General features: G+C 44.8%; 3 protein-coding genes across 4 annotated transcripts; 2 read left to right on the top strand and 1 right to left on the bottom strand.

Annotated features, from left to right (window-relative positions):
* Positions 1-710: 710 nt before the first annotated feature.
* On the top strand, positions 711-4555 carry NDUFB6 (NADH:ubiquinone oxidoreductase subunit B6). 2 transcript variants are annotated; one of them, XM_077817753.1, is made up of 5 exons: positions 711-1022; positions 1330-1422; positions 3180-3224; positions 3632-3702; positions 3815-4555. In XM_077817753.1, exons 1-4 carry the CDS (start codon positions 843-845, stop codon positions 3698-3700), a joined length of 387 nt encoding a protein of 128 aa, XP_077673879.1. In that variant the 5' UTR covers positions 711-842; the 3' UTR covers positions 3701-3702; positions 3815-4555. The 2 variants fall into 2 exon arrangements, with proteins under 2 accessions (XP_077673879.1, XP_077673878.1); XM_077817752.1 differs by lacking the exon at positions 3815-4555 and having other exon boundaries at positions 3632-3789.
* Positions 4556-4808: 253 nt separating this feature from the next.
* On the bottom strand, positions 4809-6334 carry TZMP1 (transition zone microprotein 1). Its single transcript, XM_077817754.1, has 2 exons — positions 5991-6334; positions 4809-5357 (listed from the first exon to the last, which is right to left on the bottom strand). The coding sequence occupies exons 1-2, from the start codon at positions 6033-6035 to the stop codon at positions 5247-5249; spliced, it is 156 nt and encodes a 51-aa protein (XP_077673880.1). The 5' UTR covers positions 6036-6334; the 3' UTR covers positions 4809-5246.
* On the top strand, positions 6326-15192 carry TOPORS (TOP1 binding arginine/serine rich protein, E3 ubiquitin ligase). Its single transcript, XM_077817751.1, has 2 exons — positions 6326-6625; positions 11607-15192. The coding sequence occupies exons 1-2, from the start codon at positions 6434-6436 to the stop codon at positions 14643-14645; spliced, it is 3231 nt and encodes a 1076-aa protein (XP_077673877.1). The 5' UTR covers positions 6326-6433; the 3' UTR covers positions 14646-15192.
* Positions 15193-15473: the final 281 nt, after the last annotated feature.

Genomic DNA, 15473 nt, shown 5'->3' with positions numbered 1-15473 from the left:
CGGGCTGAAGCTGCAGTGCGCAGGGCAGGCCGCTCCTGCTGGTCCGGGAGTGGCGTGGGACCACGACATGCAGGCAGCCTGCCTGAGCCCTGCCGGACTTTCAGCAGCCCAGAGATCGCGATCGACTGGCAGAGGCTCCAGGATCAACCCCTCGATTGTGATCGACGGGTTGGTACCACTGAATTGTATTTAATTATGGATTTATTTTTGTGGGCCCCCCCCTTAGCCCAAGGCCCTGGGCTGCAGCCCCCAGAGGCCCTGCGCTAATCCGGCCCTGCCCCTCGGGTGCAAATGAGTAAGGGTGGGGGAGAGGAGTGATGGGGGGAGGGGGCGTGGCCTCAGAAAAGGGGCAGGGCAGAGGCGGGGCAAGGGTGTTCAGTTTTCCGCAAATAGAAAGTTGGCAACCCTAGGGCACCAGTCTTTAGCCCCCTTTTCCCCCCACACACTCAGCTCCACTAGACCAAGCCTGGCCCGCCCTGCGCTCTGCTATGGGCATGCGCACGCAATGGCGCCCCAGGGCCTTTGCGGATTCGGCCTCCCAGGAGCAGGGGGCGAGCCAGGCAAGAGGGGCCGCCACGCGCCTGTGCCTGAGCTCGGGCAGCACATGTGGCCTCCCACCAGCAGGGGGCGGAATACAGCGTATCCCTTCCGGATAGCGTCTGTGATTGACAACACAAGATAGCGGAAGCACTGAGTCGCGGCTTCCGGCGACGCGCATAGACGGCTCGTCTCCCTGAGCAGTGGGGAGCGTGTGTGGTGACGCCACCCGCGCGCGCCGCTTGCGGGGTGTCCTGTGCTCGCGAAGGTCGCGTTTCCGGCGCTGGGCCGTCTCGGGGCTCGGGATGTCTGGCTACACCCCCGACGAGAAGCTGCGGCTACAGCAGCTGCGCGTCCTACGGCGCCGCTGGCTCAAGGACCAGGAGCTGAGTCCGCGCGAGCCCGTCCTGCCCCCGCCGAAACTCGGGCCGGTGGCCAGGTTCTGGGAGCGTTTCCTGCAGCCGGGCTCCTTCTGGCGGCTGCAGGTCAGCGAGGCCCGGCTCCCCTTCCCTAGAGGGGTCCTCCAACCCTGCTCCGCTGAGGGGTTCCCACCCTGGGGCAGCCTTGACCCAGAGGGGTCCCCTCGCCCCCATTCCGACCCTGCTGCGGGGTTCTCCTGTGAATAAATAAGCCCAGAGATAAAATCTGTCAAGCCAGCACTTTTGAATGCTAAATTCAATTAAATTACTAGACATTTAAAAAGAAAGCTGGTATTAAAGGTTGAAGTGGGGGCTTATATATAGTAAAAATTAAGGGAAAATAAGATGAAATCTCATTTACTTTTGTTTCCAGACTTTCAAGCTGTACAAAGGTGGTGTATTTACTGTAAGATGGATACTTATTCCTGCCTGGGTTATTCACTACTATGTCAAATACCATGTAATGGTAAGTATAGAAACCTGCATGTTGTATTTCAATGCAGAAGGTATATGCTTGACCCTACAAATACCATTTACTTCCCTGTCCTGTAAACACTTCCACTTTTTCTCCTTAAAACCCCCCATACTTCAAAAAACACACCATCTGTGATCTACCATGAAGTCAAAAGTTAAGGGTGACTGCATCTGAGAATTATTTTGCTTTATTTTTGTCTGGGTACACTTTAGTGGTGTTGAAAAGGTTTCACTTGCAGGACTATAAAACTATTCAGTGCTTCTGCTTTTCCACTTCAATAGACAAGTGTCCTTTGTTGGCATACTTGATCTTGAAGTATGCAAAGAAACAAATTTCTGTAATACTTCAGATGAACAAAACTGTTTTCTGTTTCTTGCTGCTTAGTAACTGTTGATAAGGCTTACATTTTTTCTTTAAAAAAACAAAACAACCTACTTCAGTCCATTCAGTTGCTTGTTTCTTGACACAGTTTTCATCTATAGGCCCACTCAGCAATTATATGCACTAGGATTAAGCATTGAACATTCTAATCCCCTGCCTGCAGTATTGATTCTACAGTTAAAATAAGAAAAAACACCTGATGAAATAGGCTTGGATTAAAGAATTTTGGGGCCCTGTATACTTGGGGAAATTGCCCCCCCTCCACCTGCGGTAAATTAGTCAGTAAAGCTCCCCCATCCATACATATCCCACCCCACACAACTCCCTGAATGCTCCTCACATCCCACATACATGCCAGCCACCATCCCCTAGCCTCAACAGACATGCCAGTAGCTCTGACATACATCCCGTTCACTGTAGCCCCACAAGCCACAGCCCACAACATCCCCCACTCAGCTGCAACATTCTGGCTCCCATCAGTTATAACTTGATCTACTCTCTCTGTCAAATATCCAGTGACAGCTGATTTCCCTGAGTACCTGTGCCTCAATTTAGTCACCAATGACTCCATTCATTGTCTTTCCCTTTTGGCTTTTAGACAGTTCTGTAACGTATGTCCTCTTACGTATAAGAAGAATATCAAGGTTATTCATTTCCCGTTTAATTTTTCTAGAATAGTTAGACTTGATTTTCAGCCTTGGAAAGCTAATATTTTTAGTATCAGAAAACTTGGAAACTCTTATGTAAATATTTCAAAGTGCCCATAGAGAATGGAAAAATCCATTAAGTTGCATTTAGTTTATTCTGGGGGAAACCAGGTTTTTCACAGCCCACGTACTGAGAGCTACATGTTGTAATGAATGTTTGCTGAGTAGCCCTCTTATGTTTGGATAATTTTATGTTGCTTCCTCTATATGTTTGGTAAGACAAGGTTAGTTCAAACTGCATAAGCCTTGATGATTAAGAGGTTGTTTTGTTTTGTTTGTAGCTTACTTGTAACCCTGGTCTTGCTCACTCTTGCTTCCTTTACTAGTCACTGACAGAACAAAGCTCACTGCTTTCCTGAAGAAGTAATAACACTATCACTGAGCCACGATTCAGTGAACACTCTTATTAGGCCACCTGTGGCTCTTTACCCTGGGAGAGCCTTTTCATTTATAAAGTATTTTGAAGACTTGTCCTGTTTGAGGTGTTTTTATTCTCTATACTTCTGGTTTTAAACTAAGAGTAACCTAGTGGGGAGAAGCGGGTCTGCTTAATATTAATTGTAATCAATGCTTCACCTTTTTGGCAATATGGAAAACAGCTTTTTCTAATCAGCCATCTTTAAAAAAAGCTTATCCTGACTAATCTGTTTTTTATTGCAGAAAATGCCATATGGTGTTATTACAGTGAAGCCCAAAGTATTCCCAGTGAGTTAATTAAAATAAATATTTTCTTGTAACATGTCAGCCTCATAGATAAAGAAAACAAATGGGAAGGGAGAGGTGGGTGTGTGAGGGCAACAGTGGTACAGGGAATAAAATTAAAATAACTATTCAGTACTTTGGGCACTTGATACAAAGAAATGTTAAATGCTGACTAAGAAAAACATTGTGATATAGACCTTTAGAAGCATCAATTATTTTCTTCAGAATGGATAATATTCCCTTGAAAACTTGTTTCATCAACCGAAGATGATCCAATTAAAAGATATTGCCTCACTCAATTGGCGCTCTCATAAAAATAATAGTACTTTTATGCTCTTGCATATTATATATTTTAGATAGTAATGTGACCCATGACAAAATATTCACAATAATCTTTCTGATTTCATTAGGGTGACAGAATTCTAGAGACAGGAGAAATAATCCCACCAATGGAAGAAGAGCCTACTGGTCATCACTGAAGGTTATAAACTCTATCTTTGTTCCTATAAAAATGTGTTAAATATCTCCAGATATGTATATAAAACAATAAAGTCACTTTCAAGAGACACTCATGTTATCTTATTTCCTTTTAGGTATAGCAGGAATAGAAAACACCATCTCCAGACCTTTCTTTAGGGCAGAGAATAAATGGCTAGTTAAGGAAGTTACTCTCATAGTAACAAACTGTTCATGATTGACTGTATGAAATGGACTCTAGAAGTAGGCTTTCAGTCCAATGTACTAGTAGTAATACAATCTTTTTGTCTTAATAGGCAACAGATTATCTGTATTTTATCCATTGTAGCAACCAATTATGTATCTCTACTCATGTAATTGTATTTAACCAAACAGGAAGACACGGCAAAAAAACATATCAGCTCAGCAGGTAATGCACAAGTGCAGTAAAATTTAGAAAGGATTTTGGAAAGTAACTGTCCTACTTTTAAGTCAGATATTATTGAGAAATAATTTTATTAAGATTATTTTACATAGCCTCTTTGTTTCATTCATTGTGGAAGTCCTACCTGAACTATGAACACTCAAGCAATATTGTAACGTTTATAAACTACAAAATCTTACAGATCATGTTGCAAAAAAGAATTGTATGAGAAGGGTTTGGTAAAACATGATAGCTTTAATTGTATGAATCAACAGCAAAATAAGATGAGTAAACAGAAACGAACTGTGACAAATAGTGATTCGTACTCACATTTCTATGAATACTTGTTCCTGTCAGGAACTAACCCTATTTCAAATACTCAATCCACTTTATTGACTAGCAGTATTCCAGAATTCGTCAGCCACCCTGGACCTGACTATTCCTGAAGGTCAGCACACCATATCACTAGAAGATAGTATGAGTTATGTCACTGTAACGTATGTGACTAGCACTTTACTGGACATAGCCAAGATGCCAGACACATCTGCGGACCTCTAAACACAACTCGGTTGAGGCTGCTACAGTTACACTTGCTTAATCCATCAATGAAAAACTTTACCACAATCAAATTTAATAGGAAAAAGAGTTGCTATGTATAAGTTGTTACTGATGATGGCTGAATAAAACTATTTTGAGGGCCAAATATGAACTGAAGGAAAATGTTGAATCACCCTTAAAGTTACTTACTGCCATACTGCTGGACATAAACATGTGTACCATATTTTAAACATTACAAAATCTTTAGCAAAGACATTGTCTGTAAAAGAGAAGACATTCTGCAAATGAACTGAACATACACTTGGTGTACAGTTCTTCCTTGGCTGCTTCTTAGTCTGGTGCTCATTTTCTATATTTGTTAAGAAAACTCAGTGTCACACAACATGCATTGCCTGTATTTCTGTTGATCCTTTTAATTGTGCAGGAAGCTTGATTTTTTTTTTTCTTGAAGCCTTCTGCCACTGTTAAACTTTTGTGGTCAGGTCATAACTTAAACTGGTAATCTGGAAATCTTTTCTGTCCTCAAATTTGGTTTTACATGTGTTCAGGTTTGAAAATCCAGCTGCAGTCAATCTGTCATGTTTCCTTTAAATATTCAACATTTGATCGGGGTAGTCCTTCTCAAGTTGCCACCGAGCCGCTATTCTTGTTGCATAAATAACATATCCCCATGAAAGTAATACAATGGTGAGAAGAATCTGTTAGAAGAAAATATAGAATGTTTGGAAAGGTAGGTATTGTGCATTACCAATATAAATGTTTACCTCTATTGAATATTGGTCTGATATTTAAACTATTTGCAAAATGGTCATCATTTACCATCCCTGGCCTAAAAGTTTGAGGTGTCCAGCCAAACACTAATGAAATACTGATTATATAGGGTAATGGTGGGGACAGGATTGGTATAGTACCTGCCTGCGTTAGCATGGTCTTTTCTGGCTCTGAGCCCTGGCATTCAGTGCTTCAAAGGAAGGCAGGATCTCTGGCTTCCTAGGCCCTGGAACCGACGGCTTGATGGAATTAGGTTCAGTGCACGGTGCAGAGGGTAACGGCGCCCCGGGGTTGTCCCGTAGGAGGCGGGCCTCCAAGGGCAGCTGGAAGGGCAGAACCGTCCTTGCGGTACCTGCTCCTCACGCAGGGCTGCGCCCCGTTCCCCCAGCCAGCGGCCAGGGACCGCACGGAGCCGAGAGCGGAGGCTCTGCTGCACTCTCCTAACAGACCGGGCCGGGCTCGCTCCGCGCCGGGGAGGGGGTGGTGCAGGGGCGTCCCCCCCCGCAAGGTGGGGTCGGCCGGCTCCGTGCGCTGGGCCGGGGGGCGGCGCGGGCACCTACCAGCGAGTAAAGCCAGTCCCGGGCGCTGCGGCCCAGCGCCGCCATGGTGCGGGCTGGGAGCGGCGCGTGCGTGGGGCACGGCAAGGGGAGATCACCATGGAGAAAGAGCGAGACGGGCGCGCGCTCCGAGCCGCCATCTTTGGTTGGGCCTGGAAGCGCCAACCCTACGCAAAGCGAGCTGCATGAGCGGGTTGTGAAGCATCTCCGGGCGAAGCCGCCCGCAGCCAAGATGGCGGCCCGGAGCGGTCACGTGGCCGGCGTTCCGCCCCCTTGCAGGCTGCGTAGGGGGCGTTGTTGTAAGCCGTGGAGTTCCGACCAAGTCTTTTCCGATCCCAGCAGCCCTTGCGGGGTGTCTGTCTGGCCCGCGGCCCGGCCGTCTCGGTGTGTAGCGGGCGGCTGGTCGCTGGTCACTCTCCGGGCCCGGCCTCCGGCAGGCGGCTTTCATGGGTGACCCACTGAATTACCTCACAGAGCGGGGGCGCCGCCGCCGCCTTCGTCACGGGGGGGAAGAGCCGCGCGCGGGCCCCGGCCCGGGCCCCGCCCGCTGCCGCCGCCGCCAGAGACTCAAAGCGGCGGACACGGGGCAGCCCCGCGGGGAGGGCGAAGCGCCGGCACCGGACGGCGGCGCCGCTGCTGTGAGTGAGCGGGCCGGGCGGGAGGGAGGCTGGACGCGGGAGCGGGCCGCGCCCTTGCCGGGGGAGGTCCCCCTTCCTTCTGCTCGCGCCGGGGCTGGGCGGGGAATGGCGGAGTCCGGGGTTGGGACTGAGAGCAGCGGGTCCGTGGAGAGTCAGGGCTGGGCGGGCAGGTCTGTGAGGCGGGAGGGCTCCTGGGCAGAGACGGTGTCGTGCCCAGCCCTGTCGGGAATCTGTTCTTTAGCCTGGTTCAGGAAATACTCCGCTCCCTCCTCCGCCCCCCGCCCCATATGGGTCAGATTTTTTTACCTTCCTGCCAGGTGCAGGTAAAGAGCCAGTAACTGTGTGGTGGGTGCCTTGTGCTTCCGCAGGTGAGTTGTCAGTAGCCCCTCCCCCCAGCTCGTGAGCGCCCCCTTCCCCCCCCCCCCCCCCTTCCCTAAACTCTTGCAGGGACGAGAGTTGGGGCAGGAGTTCAGGTCAGCAGGAGCTAGGGAGACTGAGCAGAGAGTACTTTGGCAACCCTGCCCCGCACTCGTGGCCCAGCTGGATTCTGCCTGATTTGTGGTAGATCTGTGTGTAGCGGGAGAGTGAACTTACAGGCACTTTGTAGCCCCTGCCACTCAGTGCCTTTCTTAATGTTAGGAGGCTGAGCCAGTATGCCAGATGAGTTGAACTGTTCCCATTAGGGCTATATGGAGAGTTTGACAGTAATGTACAGGGTTAGTTACCAGCTATCCTCAAGTAGGCTTCCTATGGAGAGCAATAGAGTGCTCGTCGCTTTCTGTTTTCAAAACGGGTCACATAACAGTTCTAAATAGAAACACCAAGCCCAACTGTACATGACCACAGTGAGACTTATCAAGTCAGTTGCCCAGGATTTCATATCTCTCATTCGCTTAAAGCCTGAAAATTTAGCAGGCCACACTGTAGTCCTTTATATAACAACTAATGATATAAATATATATATCAACGAATATAATGATAGTCAAAATAGAAATACTTTGAATTTGAAATTCTCAGGCTGGGAGAGATACTTCAATGTTCAGAAATGAAGTTGGTGCACACAGCTTTGTATACACTCTGATTCTCAGCTTGTCTTGTTAAAAAAAAAAAGTATCAATTCTTAATGTTTTTATAGTACATCTGTTCACATGTTTGCAACAGCTGAATTGTATACAAATTGCTGCACATAACATATTAAAGTTATGGTCAGAAAACCAACTATTACAGTGGTATCTTCATACTTAACAGTTCTGCCAGGGCTTTGGAGTGGAGCCTGGAGCTGGAGCGGAGCCGGAGCACAGCTCCAAAGCCCTGAGTTCTGCTGCCTTGGTCCTGTAATCATATTTGCTGAATTAGTGACAGACAGACACTACAGTTTACTCTGAGCATTGCTGAGTCTGTACAGCTGTGGATAAATAATCTGGATTATATGTCGTCTCATGTATCAATTGAGTTGTTAACTGAGTTCTTGTCCAGTTATATTACAGGTGTAGCTGGTAGAACCATCTATAATTATGGGTGCCTGATACATCATTTTTTTTTTATTTTTATTTTTTTCCCCGCTTATCACATTGCCAAATGTCAATTATTTGGGCTGAAATAATTTCAGCAAATAATGGTTCAGCTGTTTCTGAGAACAAGATTAGGGAAGACTTATTTTGCCTACATTAATAAAAATCTTTCTATTTTGTTGAGAAGCTCTAGTGCCTCCATTCTTTGCAATTTGGCAAGGGGATTGCCCTGGTTTTAGGTGTGGACTGTTTCTGGGGAGAGAATGGGAAGGCTCAAATATGGACAAGTTATAAGCCCTTGAAAAATCTCTGTTCACACATGATCAGTAGAGACTTATGAGTTTGGCAACTAAATACTGAAGCTGAAGATTGTTTGGAATACGCATACTGCAGTCAGGGCCACAGGGGCTGAGTAGGACTTCACTTGCAATTGCTACTGCTGGCTGTTGCAGCACCAGGCACTGAGAGCTGGGAGACTGTATCTCCTGTGCTGTCAATGCTCCCCCTGCTTGTGTCTAGGAATTTGGAGGAAGAGCAGCTTGACTCAAATGTGATCGGTTTGAAGAACCAGACCTGAGTGGGAAGAGAGAAGTAGGGTTGCCAAGCCCCTCCCGGTTTGGCCAGGAGTCTCCTGGAATTGGGCTCAATCTCCTGGAGACCACTGAAGCCAATCCGGGAGATTTTAGACGGTTAAAAATCTGGCAGTGCAGCTGGGCTAAGGCAGGCTCCCTACCTGCCCTGACTCCGCACCAGTCCTGGAAGAGGGCAGCATGTTGCGGCTCTTAGGTGGAGGCATGGCCAAGGGGTCTCCATGTGCTGCCCCCACCCCGAGCACCGACTCTGCGCCTCCCATTGGCTGTGAACGGGGAACCATGGCAAATGGGAGCTGCGGGGGCGGTGCCTTCAGGCAGGGGCAGTGTGCAGAGCTGCCGCCAGACATGCCACTGCTTCCAGGAGCCAACCGAGGTAAGTGCCACCCGCCCGGAGCCCTCACCCTCTCCTGCACCCAAACCCCTGCCCCAGGCTTAGCCCAGAGCCCCCTCCCACACTCCAAACCCCTTGGCCCTACCTCCCAGCCCAGAGCCTGCACCCCAACCTCCTGCCCCATCCTGGTGAAAGTGAATGAGGATGGGGGAAGAAGAGGTAGTGGAGTGAGGCCTTGGAGAAGAGGCGGGACAGGGGCATGGCCTTGGGGAAAGATCAGGGGGTGGGGCAGAGGTGTTTGGGTTTGTGTGATTAGACAGTTGGCAACCCTAGGGAGGAGGTGTAGATTGGGTTAAGGAGCCTCGGCGTGTGGTGAGTGGGAGGCTGGCACTGTTTAGGCAAGCAGACTGTTTGGGGAAGGGTGGCAACTGAGGTAGGGTATGGGGTTGAGGGCGGTGGGGTGGATGAGAACTGTCTGGGCAAGCAGCCAGGGTGTAGACTGAAACAGACTAGGAAAGGAAATTGGAACAAGGAGTTGGTGTGAGACAAGGCAATTTAGACTGAGATCAAATGAGGATCCAGAAGTTGGTTGGAGGGGATGGGGAATTTGGACTGGTAATTAAAGACTGTATCAAAATGCATGTGCAAAAAGGGGCTACATTAATTCAGGCATTTCCTAACTTTTGAGTGCTTGACTTTGCAACCTTAAAATTATTTTAACATATTTTTTGTGTGTGTAGTATTAGCTACATAAATAATACACTTCCGTTAGATCACAATTACTGGTGGTAGTACAGAGACCAAAAATAATAGTAGAATTAATAGGATAATCAGCTTGATCAGACACTAGAGAATTAACCACTTTTTAAAAAATACAAAAAATACACCATTATATGAAGTCTAACAACTATGAAAAACATCTTGATCTTTTGTGGAACTAGCCAGCTGATGAAACCTACCTAGTATAGAAAAGATAAACAACTATAATTATTTACCCTTTGCACTAAAATGTTATAATAATAATTTTAAAAATAAAAGCCTGTACCCAAAACAGGAAGTTTGGGAGGGTGGCAGCATCTCAGAATTTCTAGAGCTTATGTATGAAATTGTCTGCTTGGCTGGTGATGTCAGAGTGTTGGCAAAGGTTGTTCTAGGATGCCTGCAACCCTTAAGTGGGTCTTAAAAAAAAAAAACCCTCAAAAACACCAACACAGGGCTTTTTTAAAGGCAAGAGCTCTTAAGTTCTTTGTTACTTTAAACAATTTTGCTATGTGTACACTTAATAGTTGGTAAGTCACAGCTTTCGTGAGCTTATGCTCAAATAAATTTGTTAGTCTCTAAGGTGCCACAAGTACTCCTTTTTGCGAATACAGACTAATACAGCTGCTACTCTGAAACCTATTTAATGTACCTATTTAAAAGTAATTGCCAAAAATATATGTTGATGTCAACAGAAGTAGTTATCTGCTTATTGTGTCACATGATGTAAAAATCAAGTGCAGAAGTGTTGCTGAAACAGTGATCTCCCCTGGCTACCCGTAGAAGAATTTGAGGCATCTTAGAATGATTGGTGGCCAATCACAAACCTAAATGTGCCTCCATACTTTCCCACCACTTGTCCCATTCATTCAGGTGCACCTTGGCCTGTGAACAATTGGCCAACAAAGTAGTGCTTGAGCAAAGCAATACTGGCTGTGAGTAAAACTGACTAGGGGAGAATTCAATCCTAGTCAATTTCCCATAGCAGCATTATGCAAAAGAAAATTGATTTTGTCTGCATCAATCCCAGAAGTTGCTTTATGGGTGGAAGGACTGGAGAGGGAAACTGGCTGCTGACCTTGCAGAGGCTCCTGGAAAATATATGGAAAATAAAAAATAGACGCTTATAAGGTGGGAAGAACAAACACTAAAATGAAGACAGGAGAAGTTAAAGAATGGGAGTAACTCGAACATCAGTGATTTACATTTTTCCAGTTACTGGAAATTGTGGCTCATCAAAGCTTAGAGATGAATAACCAAAATGTATATTTTGGTAATCCACCTAACAGACTGAAGGATAGTAAACCAGCTTTCTCTTGTGTATTGATCTAAAATGTTTTGGGACACAGATGGTGAGCTACGCTTAAAAATAAAGACTTTTGGGCAATTCTCTGCCTAACAGGCTAGATTCTCAGACGGTGTAAATCAGGGTAGTTCCACTTCAATGAAGAATCCCTGGTTTACGTAACATGAGCATCTGGTTCCATATATCTTTCCAGTTATTCCTTTGCTCTGTTTGCATTAAGGTGTTATTTAACCACCAATATTTCCTAAATTTCTGGGGGGAGAGACTGCAGGGGGAGCTTAATAACTTAAGCAGTTACATGTCAATTTCTTCTGGCCTAATGGGTTAGCAGCGCTTGCTGCTGTTCATTCTTAATTTTCGACTCTCAGAAAAAACTGTTACAAGCTTAGTTGTTTGTTTGGTTCACTTTCATGTCGCTTTTTTTGATCAGGAAAAGTTTAGCAAAGCTTTTATTGATATTTGCCTCATTTTTCTTTTGTAGAACATGACATCAACAACTGAGGAGTTTACGGTGGATAGCAGCTTTTCACCTAAAGCTGGCACAAGCAAGCTGCATCAGACAATGCCAACAGATACATCTCCAGACTCTAAATGTCCAATCTGCTTGGACAGATTTGACAATGTGGCCTACTTAGATCGTTGCTTGCATAGGTTCTGCTTTCGTTGTGTACAGGAATGGTCAAAAAACAAAGCTGAATGTCCACTCTGCAAACAGCCTTTCCATTCTATCTTCCATACAGTGAGAGCTGAAGATGATTTCAAGGAGTATGTACTCAGGCCTTTGCAAAATGGCTCTTTTGCTAGTCCTGATGGGCGGAGATTTCGTTACCGTACTACGTTAACAAGGGAACGTCATACATCAGCTTATCCTCGAAGGAGTTCCTCTTCTCGAAGAACGCTGTCACCTCCAGATAATGGGATATTATTTGAAGGATTATCTGGTCAACCAGTGGGGCAAAGAGATGGAGGAATTCATCAGATGATTAGACGGCTTGCATCAAGGAGACAAGCTAGTGCAGAGGGTAGATCACTGCGGCAAATTCAAGAACAAGATATAATTAATTTCCGAAGAGCTCTGTATCGTTCTGGTGTGCGTGTTAGAAATATTCAAGATGGTGGTCGTTATAGAGACATTTCAGCTGAGTTTTTCCGCATGAACCCCGCTTGTCTTCACAGATTAGTTCCGTGGCTGAAGCGTGAGCTAACAGTCCTGTTTGGTGCCCATGGGTCTCTAGTCAATATTGTACAGCATATCATCATGAGTAATGTGACTAGATATGATTTGGAGAGTCAGGCCTTTTCTGATGACTTAAAGCCTTTTTTGCTCCATCGTACTAACCACTTTTTACATGAATTCATCAGCTTTGCCCGATGTCCTTTTAACATAGAGGCATACGATCAGCATGCCAATTATGATTGTCCTGCTCCTTCATATGAAGAAGGAAGCCAGTCGGAATCATCAGTTATTACAATATCTCCAGATGAGACAGATTCCCAAGAACCAGATCATAATGCATCTACAACTAGCGTTGATCAGGCACCTTGGGATGATGAAACTCCAGGGCCATCGTATTCTAGCTCAGAGCCGGTTCATGTTGCCATGGCTTCTCCTTTGGATACTTCGGAAACTTCTGATGAAGAACCTAGTAGAAATGGAACTGAACTGCAAGGGCAGTTACAAGATAATGCAGCCCCAGATGGTGACACTGATACTTCTTCAGACAACTGCGTCATTGTTGGGTATGTTAAGCCATTAGCTGAAAGAACACCAGAACTTGTTGAGCTGTCCTCAGACTCTGAGGAGTCAGTTGATGATGGGAAAAGCGAGGATGTGAAGAAACCACAGCCTATCCAGTTTCACGTTTTTAGCGTCAGTGATGCTAGTGGGTGCTCATCGCCATGCTCTCCTATATCTAAGGATGGTAAATATAGCCATAAAAGCAGCACCTCACCCTCACAAAAGATGAAGTCAAAAAAGAATGAGAAAGATACAACTAAAATAAAAGATTTGTCTACAAAGGACTCATTACAAAGTTCCTCTACAAGAAGGGATAGGATGTGCTCTCCATGCAGCCACAGATTATCCAGGAGGAGGAGATCAAGGAGTTCAGAATCATATTCACAACACTCTCGCAACAGAGACAGCCATGGACAGAGAACCAGGAGGAAACATCACAGCAAAGAAAGGTTAAAAAGTAGACTATCAAGAAGCAGAGATAGTAGCGGACATAGGACCAAAAGAGACAAAAGGAGGTCAAAACCTCGAGACATAAGTTTATCTAGAAAAAGCCAGACAGTGTCTCTAAGTAGTGAGAGCACTATATCTAGAGATGTAAGCCGATCAAGATCCCGGAGTAATGATCATAGCAGAAGAAGATCGAGGAGCAGAGACAGTGATCATTATTATGTAAGAGATAATTACCAAAGTAGATACCAGTGGGAATACACTTTTTACAGTAGAAACATGGACAGAGATGGCTATGAATCATCGTACAGGAGGAGAACTCAGGCCAGAGCTCATTATTCAAGGCAGTCGGCTAGTCCAGAGTACAGAATACAGTCTTTTTCTGAAAGGACAAATACTCGAAATCAGAGAAGTCACAATGAAAGCCGATATTATTACTATGAAAGACGCAGATCAAGGAGTCGATCCAGTAATAGATCTCGGACTACTTCTGATAGAATGCGATGTGAAAAGCCTGGTGGAAAAAGGAAATACAAAACTCGCCACTTGGAGAATGCACACAAGGAGAATGCAACAAGCCCTTGCGAAGGGAAAGGAAGTGACCTCCAGAAGTCTTTGTCAAAATACAGTGGTTGCTACAAAAATCAGGACAGCCTTTTAGACAACCAAGCAAGCGTTGGCAGTAGACATAAAAAGAGGAAAAAAAATACAAGAAGTCCAAGCGTAGAGATTATTTACGAAGGAAAAGCTAGTGACACAACCAGACATCATAAAAAGAAAAAGAAAAAGCACAAGAAGAAACACAGGAGACATCATACAAGTAACTCATCACATTCTTCTCCAGTTGTGATTACAATTGACAGTGATAGTGATAAGGAGACTGGAATACAAGAAAATACAGAGTGTGACAGTAGTATCTCTTGGACAACCACAACCCAGTTTAATGAGAGAGAAAATGAGACTCCATCCCCTGTCCTGGGAACAAGTGATTGTAAGGATGAGTACACAGTAGATGGTGAAAGTGGACTGTTGGACAAGGATTCCAGTATTACTACCACTAGGGGAGACTTAGGTGATGACTCTGGAAAGGTAGATCGCCAATTTCAGGAAACATCAAATGAGCAGACTCTTGCAGTGGCAGATGATAGTAGTGCATCTGACATGGGAACTCTACCGAGAAATGTTGAAACTATACAAACTCAATCATCCAGTCAGTTGCCGTCTTCCAGAGCATCATTTGTAGAGAATTCAGAGAGACCACCTTTGATATTAAGACTGCCAAAGAGACTTATTGACAGATCCTACTGGCTTGACTCCCCAGAAAAAAAGATGTAACAAGTTTTACACTGAACTGTTTTAAATGATGAAATCCTGAAAACAAAACACCTGGTGTGGTTTGTGTATGTAAGACTGTTTAAAAAAACAAAAAAAAAGTCTGAGAAATGTGTAAAATCCTTGAATTTATGCACTTTTAAGTCCAAGAAAACAGAACATTGCTAATAGTTTAACTTAAAAATTTTCTTTCAGAAGTGTATAAACCTTTAGAAGTTATAATTTCATAGAGCCATACTGTATTCACATTGTATAAAATATATCCATGGAATCTTTCAGTTTTTAAAAAAAAACCAAAAAAACAAAAAACCCTGAAGTCAGAAAATCTATTTTCTGATGGTTCCTCTTTTTATTTTACAAAAGAAAAATTGTATAATTCACAAAACAAATTCATGTTTAATTCTGCCATTATTTTAATCTGCATAGTTTAGCTTGACCTCTTCCAAAAAGGTGTCAATGCCTCTGTACAAACATTGAACCAGACTGCCATTGAAGTAAACATGAATTCTGTAAGAGTCCCAATAAAGCAATAAGACATTTTTAAATCAGATTTTGAACCCAATGTAATATTTACTTTCCAGGCATGTCATTTGTCTTTGTCTGGTATAACTTAAAACTGCACATGGAAAACCATTAGGAAGAAGTCTGGATCTGAGCTGTCCGTGTAAACTGACAAGTTTAGCAGACCAGATGCCTGTGCATCACCATATTTTTCCCCACATACCATCTTCAGTCTTTTAGCGTATGAGCTGCAAAGAAAAACACCCCGCACAGAGTCTCAGCTGACTTGGGCTCAGGCTGTGGGGCTAAAAATAGCAGTGTAGACATTAG

Source organism: Eretmochelys imbricata, chromosome 5, assembly GCF_965152235.1.
Source record: "Eretmochelys imbricata isolate rEreImb1 chromosome 5, rEreImb1.hap1, whole genome shotgun sequence".
Classification (NCBI taxonomy): domain Eukaryota; kingdom Metazoa; phylum Chordata; order Testudines; family Cheloniidae; genus Eretmochelys; species Eretmochelys imbricata.
Note: the sequence above shows the minus strand (reverse complement) of the source record. Positions and strands in the feature narration are given on the sequence as shown.

Coding starts and splice junctions, on each gene's coding strand:
- TOPORS (XM_077817751.1), top strand. CDS start 6,434: ATGGGTGACCCACTGAATTACCTCACAGAGCGGGGGCGCCGCCGCCGC. Junction 6,626..11,606: donor CGGACGGCGGCGCCGCTGCT/GTGAGTGAGCGG, acceptor TTTCTTTTGTAG/AACATGACATCAACAACTGA.
- NDUFB6 (XM_077817753.1), top strand. CDS start 843: ATGTCTGGCTACACCCCCGACGAGAAGCTGCGGCTACAGCAGCTGCGC. Junction 1,423..3,179: donor ATGTCAAATACCATGTAATG/GTAAGTATAGAA, acceptor TTTTTATTGCAG/AAAATGCCATATGGTGTTAT. Junction 3,225..3,631: donor TGAAGCCCAAAGTATTCCCA/GTGAGTTAATTA, acceptor TGATTTCATTAG/GGTGACAGAATTCTAGAGAC.
- TZMP1 (XM_077817754.1), bottom strand. CDS start 6,035: ATGGCGGCGCTGGGCCGCAGCGCCCGGGACTGGCTTTACTCGCTG. Junction 5,358..5,990: donor GGGACTGGCTTTACTCGCTG/GTAGGTGCCCGC, acceptor TTCTTCTAACAG/ATTCTTCTCACCATTGTATT.